Source organism: Bombina bombina, chromosome 3, assembly GCF_027579735.1.
Source record: "Bombina bombina isolate aBomBom1 chromosome 3, aBomBom1.pri, whole genome shotgun sequence".
Taxonomy (NCBI): Eukaryota; Metazoa; Chordata; class Amphibia; order Anura; family Bombinatoridae; genus Bombina; species Bombina bombina.
In genome coordinates this window covers 1238327084-1238334842 of record NC_069501.1, presented here as the reverse complement: position 1 = coordinate 1238334842, position 7759 = coordinate 1238327084, and the positions used below count along the sequence as shown (strand labels likewise).

Below are 7759 nucleotides of genomic sequence, written 5' to 3'. Positions count from 1 at the left end.
AAATTGTTACGGCCCATACTGGAGACTGTCCGCTCATATTTGGAAGATACTTCTGACTTTTTACATAACATTGCAAATTGACATATTAGTGATAATTCTATCCTAGTAACTTTAGATATCAAAAGTTTATATATATCTATACCTCACAAGGAAGGGCTTAAATGTATTGGGGATCAACTCAATGCCAGGCAGCTCTATTCGCCTAGGGAAAGGATGTTCATTATGGACCTTCTGGAGATACTGTTGACAAGGAATTACTTCCTCTTTGAGGATTAATTTTACCTTCAAACGAAGGGTACTGCAACGGGGGCGAATATGGCTCCCAACTATGTAACTCTTTTTGTACATGACTTTGAACAAAAATTCCTATACACACATGGCAATTTCAAAAAACATTGCACATTTTGGAAGAGATACATTGATGACGTCTTTATGATCTGGTCAGGTGATCTTGATTCCCTGTCAATGTTCTTTGAAGAACTTAAAGGGACATTATACACTCATTTTTTTCTTTGCATAAATGTTTTGTAGATGATCTATTTATATAGCCCATAAAGTTTTTTTTTTTAAAAAATGTATAGTTTTGCTTATTTTTAAATAACATTGCTCTGATTTTCAGACTCCTAACCAAGCACCAAAGTATTATTTGAATACCGTCAGCTACCTTCTCCATCTTGCTCCTGTTTGTGTAAAGGGTCTTTTCATATGCAAAAGAAGGGGGAGGGGGGTGTCTTATTTCCCACTTGCAGTGGGCTTTCCAGCTACCTTTTCAACAGAGCTAAACTAAGAGGCTCTAAGTAAGTTTTTAAACATTTTTATACTGGATTTTTATATCAGTATCTGTGCATCTTATTCTTTATAGTAGTGTCTATTACATGCAGTTATATAAAAATGAGTGTATACTGTCACTTTAACTCCATTGATGTGAATCTTCAGTTTAACATGGAATATGACCATAATACTCAAAATTTTATTGACACCACAGTGTCTAGAGTGACTAATTCCTTGTCAACAGATGTCTTCAGAAAGTAGATGGACATAAATAATCTTCTTGAGTTTACAAGTTTCCATCCCCCACAGACTCTCAAGAGCCTTCCTTTCAGCCAACTGTTAAGGGCAAAAAGGATTATCAATGATGAGTCAAGATTGGATCAACAGTTCAATGACTTTTTCAACAGATTTGAGAGTAGGGGATATCCATTTACTTTATTAGAAACTCACAAGACAAGAGTGGATCAAATCCCTCGTGAGCAACTCATTCAGAAAAGGCCTAAACAACAGACCCTGGTCAATAGAATTCTGTTTGTTGTACCATATGGATATCACATAAAACCTTTAAAAAAAATCTTTAAGAGACACTGGTCTCTGCTAGCAGAGGATAGGGCTCTAGCCTCTACATTTAGAGATTTTCCCCTCTTTTCTTACAAGAGAAATTGCAATTTCAGAGATAACCTGGTCAAGGCAGATTTGGGCCCTAGCAAAGATAGAATCAGCCAAGACAGCCCAGAGGTACCCTATGGCACCTTTCCTTGCAACAATTGTGCACAGTGTAATTTGATACAATTGGGTAATATTGTCATTCATCCCAGGTCTGGGAAGCGTTTACCAATCAAAGGTCACTTCACTTGTGAATCACAATATGTTGTTTATGTAATCAAATGCATAAAAGATAGGATAAGAAAACATAAAACAGCGATAGGTAAATTAGATCTGTCCGCTGCAGTTTCCCATCATTTTACACTTTTTGGGCATGAGTCAATTGAAATTTCACGTAGTGGATGGGGTAGGGCCCTTGAGAAGAGGAGGTAACAGGCAGAAATTACTTTTTGAAAAGGAAGCACTATGGATCGAAAAATTGTATTCAATAATCCCCTATGGTCTTAATAGGGAGATCACATGGGTTACTTTCATATACAAACTGTGTTTCATCTAATATATAATATGGAATCATCTCTTTTGTAATTATATACATCATTTTTGATGATCTGTAATTTTTTATCTCATTTTAGATTAGTTGAGAGTTTCTTTTTTCCAGGGTCGAATAGTTTATATAGGTCTTTAGATTTAGTCCTAATGACTTTATATGTTAAAGAGACTTTTTGGATCTATATATTAACTTATTCAGATTATTGTTTTTTTATTTTTGTTTATTTAGATATTGATTATGTTTTATTCTTTATGTTATTACTTGTATATTACACAACAGGCTTTGCTGCTCTATTTCCATTGATATAATGAACTGTTCACATATTGGGCTGTATCCAGTTAAGCGATTGCTAACCACTAGATGGTACTCCTGATCCTGTGAGAATTTGCTTTAAATAGAAGAGTGGCCTCCTAGTTTGACAGGCCAAGTTGAAGGGCGGAGCCCGAAACGCGCGTTGCCTGTGTTTGTGACGTCAGGCGCCAGACTGAGCCGGAGCAAGCGGGATCTTTGAAATCGCTGGTTTACTCCTGGATTATCTTGCATATGAAGCTGTGCCTTTTATAGTCTAAGGGTACCTTACATTGTCTAGATCAGCGGTCGCCAACCAGTGGTCCGTGGACCACTGGTGGTCCACGAGAAGATGTTGGTGGTCCTTGACACCATCAAGCAGGAATTAATCTAATCTGATGGTGTCCACCCTGACTGGACATCCGTGAAAACCGACGGAGTAGGAGTTCAATTACAATCTCCCTATGCACGTTGCATAGTAATGCGCAACTTGCGTAGCTAGATTTCATTTTTAACTCCTTCCGCACGGCGCGCTGCTCAGAGGATGATGCTTCCATTATAAAGTCAGCAGAGGTTGGTATAGTCTTGGCTTGAAATAGTGGAATTAAAGTATATAAAAAAAGAAAATCTTAAAAAAAATATATTCTCTCTTATATTTCATTTATTTTCTTCCCTTTACCTGTCTCTTAGTAGTAGTTTTCCTAATACCTTTACATGGACTTACATCACTGTTTGTCTTCCTCCCCTCCATCTTCTTTTTTTTTTTATTAAATATTAATTATTTTTTATTCTTATGATTTTCCCGCGCACAAAGCCATTGAATCATTTTCCCACTCAGATAGCCACCTGAATTCCAGTAATTGCCATCCAACAGATCAACCATATCCCACCAGTATTATAGTAATTGCCAGTAACATCAGTTGTGGTTAGCTCACATCCATATTGAGAGCTTTCTAATATAAATTTAAAGGGACATAATACTCATATGCTAAATGACTGATGCAGTATAACTGTAAAAATCTGTACAGGAAAATATCACCTGAGCATCTCTATGTAAAAAAGGAAGATATTTTATCTCAAAATGTCCTCGGCTCACCAGAGTAAGTGCTGTGTAAAAAGTAATACTTTAGCTGCTGTCCAGCTGCAGGTAAATAAAAAATGAAGAAATTAACTGCATCATCAGTGAGATTTTACTTAACTCTCATGAGATTTCATAGTAAACTTCCTTTAACTGAATAGGGAAATAAGATGAGTGTGCACGAAGCTCCCTCCCTTGGCTGTCCCGGGACAGGCATACTGATTTGCTGCTTAAAGTCCTTTGCAATGGGGTGTGAATAATTAGGACATTTTGAGGTAAAAAAATCTTTCTTTTTTACATAGAGATGTTCAGGTGATATTTTCTAGTCAACTTTTTACAGCTATGCTGCATCACTTTCAAGTGTTTTAACATTTTTATGTATCATGGCCCTTTAATTTATGACTCCAATGTCTGTCCATGATCATAAGTAGTTTTGAATAATGCCTTACTGGGGAGGTAATTTGGAAGTCTTGTGGTCCTTTTAAACATAATTCTTTTTTTCCCACCTTCTGGCTCTCTGTTTCCAGCTCAAAAGTTGGCACCCACCCTTCATCTGTCATTTGAAAGTATTCTCTCAGTTCTGTCATTCAATTAGTTAATTCCAAAAAATAATTCTTAAAAATGTGTACATATATACATCTTACAAGTTATGGGCACTGCGATGGGGTCAAATATGGCCCCATCGTATGCTAACATTTATATGGCGATGTATGAAAAATACAATATATTCTCCAGGCAGAACCCCATCAAAATGTATCGCAGATACATAGACGATGTCTTCTTGATTTGGGGTGATACCCCTGAAAAACTTATTGAGTGGGTTGAAGGATTAAACACCCTTAACTCCACGATTAAATTTAAAATGGAACATTATAACAATCAGATTCATTTTCTTGACCTGGAAATTTTCAGAGTAGTAACACCTAATGGTGATAAATTGCACACCACCTTGTTCAATAAACCCACTGATAAGAATTCTATACTCCATTACCAGAGTTTCCATCCTAGATTCCAGAGAGATGGTGTTAGCTCCTCACAACTCCTGCGGGTCGTCCGGAACAACACGGATGACTCCCGAAAAGAGAGACAGCTTGAAGAAATGTCACAAAAATTTCTGAGCAGAGGATATCCACCTATGCTAATAGATCAACAAAAGAGTGAAGCCATACAGCTCACCCAGAATGACACTATCCCGAAACGGACAGTAACGGAACAACCGAACCGGATGAACTTTGTAACTACTTACACTCCGGGATCAGGGATGCTTCAGAATGTGATAAGGAAGAATTGGATGATGATCTCCAAGGACACTAGTCTACCTTTTGTGGATGCTCCGGTACCCCGGGTGGTATACAAGCGAGCAAGTAACCTCAGGGATCTACTAGTACTCAGTGATCCCACACACTGCTATGAAAAACAGACATGGCTCACAAGAGGGAAACCAGGATGTTACAAATGTGGCAATTGTGTCACTTGCAACAATCTCATTGCTGGGACATCATTTCAACATCCCCATAACAACAAAAGATACAAAATAAGACATCGATTATCCTGCACATCGGAATATGTGGTGTACGCCATTATTTGCCCATGTTCCAAATTCTACATAGGCAAAACAGTGACAGCGTTCAAAGAACGTTTGGCTAACCATAAAACAGCAATTCGTCAAGCAATAGAAAAAGGTCGATCTGAACAACCGGTTGCGCGACATTTTGCAACTGCAGGACACTCTGTTTCCTCTTTGCGAGTGATGCTGATTGACCATGTGCCCCACAACAGACGTGGTGGTGACAGAGGACTGGCACTATTAAGAATGGAATCCCGTTGGATCTTCACACTGGACACAGTTGCCCCTCGAGGCCTGAATGTCAACATAGACTTTGGCTGCTGGTATAAACACAAATAAGATGTGAAGAATTGGGAGTCATCCAGGACTTAATTTCTACCTACTCCTCTGGCATGATGCAATGTATACCTGCCTAAATATCCAGGGGGCTTGAGATTGTTTTTTATGCCCTCACCTGCTACCTCCCCACATGCCTTGATACTATGAGTATAGAGGGCTGTGTTAGTAGTTTTTTATACTCTGGGTTTCGGTAGCGCTTTTTACTTTATAAGCTACATATTAGGTTTGTCTTAGTGTTGCATATAGATAGATACCTATTCCTTTATTGTATTTGTATATAGGGGTATTCAGATCACTGTTTGATTAATTGATATGTTTTCCATCAGAGGCTTACCCGCCAGCGCACCCGCACAGTACATTTGTGTATGTTTTGTCTCCATGGTTACGCATGTTTCCATGGTTACACACAGGACGGCGGTAACGTGATGACGTCACGTGACGCCCACATTGAGCCCGGCAATAAGCTGTTTAGGTCTGTGTGAGTGGGTGTGCCGCGGTTACTCTCTCTGATTGGTCTATCACTTGGGCTGGGTGGGTATTTAAGGTTAGTTTGTGCTCTAGTTTTCCACATTTGGTTTTGTACACCATTGACAAAGGCTCGTGTGTGAGCCGAAACGTTTGGTAATCAACTTTGCAAATAAACCGGAGTGTTTTTGAAAAAACCTGTGTGCCTGCTTTTCTTGGGTCCTTGCTGCAACACGGAGTCCGTCCGTGGGATCCATAATTGCTTTACTGTTTGTCTCTCCCTAGTGTGAGCACCAGGTAGCTGACATACTCGTGAGTGCCGTTCACCTCTGCAATTTTGTATATATATATATATATATATATATATATATATATATATATATATATATATACAAACACACATATACACAGACATATATATATATATATATATATATATATATATATATATATATTTATTGTTTATATCAGCAACAAGTGTCTAAGCTGTCAGAGACCAACATAAAAATGTTTTTAAAAATGTTTCTTTATTAATAAAATAAATAATGGCTAGCTATAATTGTGTTTTTCCACTGTTTTAAAGGGTCAATAAAGTTGTTTGGCACAATTACAGTATGAAGGTTACTATTCACCAAGTTTCTTTATCGTGCTCCTGTAAACGGGTGAATTTGCCCGTTTACGTGCATTTAATAAATTAGCGCTCCACTTGTAATATAGTAAAATAAGTAATGAATTTCTACTGCAAAGGTTTTTTTTATATTATCTCAAATTGTTTCCATGCGCTCTTAAAGGGTTTCCTCTATAAAATGTTGCATTGAACATAAAACTGATTGCTTTTTGGTAGATTTTTAAGGAACATTTTTTTTGTTTTGTTTTTTAAACAATGCTCTTAATATAAACGTGTAATTCTGTACTGAGTGAGTGATACACTTTCAAATACATGTTTGAATGACAGCTGAAAGCAACGTTCAGAAAACAATATTCTTTAGCATATTTTCATGAAGGAAATTGATGACTAACACAGATTTCCTACTTAAAGAGACATGAAAGCTAAATATTTTCTTTCAGGATATAGAAAGAACATACAATGTTAACCAAATTTCCAATTTACTTCTATTGTTAAATTTGCTTTATTCTCTTGATATCCTTTGCTGAATGAGCAGCATTGCACTACTGGGAGCAAGCTGAACACATCTAGTCAGCCAATCACAAGAGACAAATGTGTGCAGGCACCAATCACCAGCTAGCTCCCACTTGTGTAGGATTTGTACATATTTTTTTTCAACAACTTATTCCAAGAGAACAAAGTACATTTGAAACCACTAAATTTATACGTGTCTTAAAATGACATGCTCTGGGGCCGTTTATTAAGCAGCGAATGCTGCTTATCCTGTGCAAGCCTTCCTGGCTCACCGGAAACAGAAGTAAAGAAGCAACGGTCTCCTTAATTCATCTGCCACCTCTGAGGTGGGGGACTGCAATCATCCTGATCAGATACGATATGGATGATTGACACCCCCTACTAGCGGCTGGCATTGCACAAACATTTCACCAGAAATTCTTGTGCAATGTTAAATGCCGTCAGCGTATGCTGTCTGCATTTTGCGATGCAGGGCGGACATGATTCGCTACAGCAAATCATGTCCGCCCGAAGTATGATAAATCTACCCCAAAGTCTGAATCATACAAGTTTAATTTTAACTTTCCTATCCTTTTAAAGTATGTTTTTGTTTTTCAGAATTTGAAAACCTTTCTTTATAAAACTCGTAAAGAATAAGCTGCAGACAAAACAATGGAGAATTATACCGCAATCAATGATCCCAACAGCAAAAGCAAAGCGTATACCATTGTACGGCCAACACTTGAGTTCTTAATGGTCCTATGCTTGTGTTTTTTCTTGTATTTCATCACAGGTATATTGAAGGTCTTCTTCAGCACAGCCCGTGTCAGAGAGAATGCTCGTTACATCCTTTTTGCCCACATGCTTTTCAGTGATACAATATATCTTGTCCTAGGACTTTTTTTGCATTTTGCTGCCACATACCTGGTATTAATTCCTGTGCCAATATGCTACATTCTGGTCACTGTGTCTTCA

General features: G+C 37.8%; 1 protein-coding gene across 1 annotated transcript in view; it reads left to right on the top strand.

The window, feature by feature from the left end:
• The first annotated feature begins 7456 nt into the window (after positions 1 to 7456).
• LOC128652683 (odorant receptor 131-2-like) overlaps positions 7457 to 7759 on the top strand; it is a 945-nt gene continuing 642 nt past the window's right edge. The window contains exon 1 of the mRNA XM_053705613.1: positions 7457 to 7759. This exon is cut by the window's right edge and continues 642 nt beyond it. Within this exon, the coding sequence (XP_053561588.1) occupies positions 7457 to 7759 (303 nt within the window).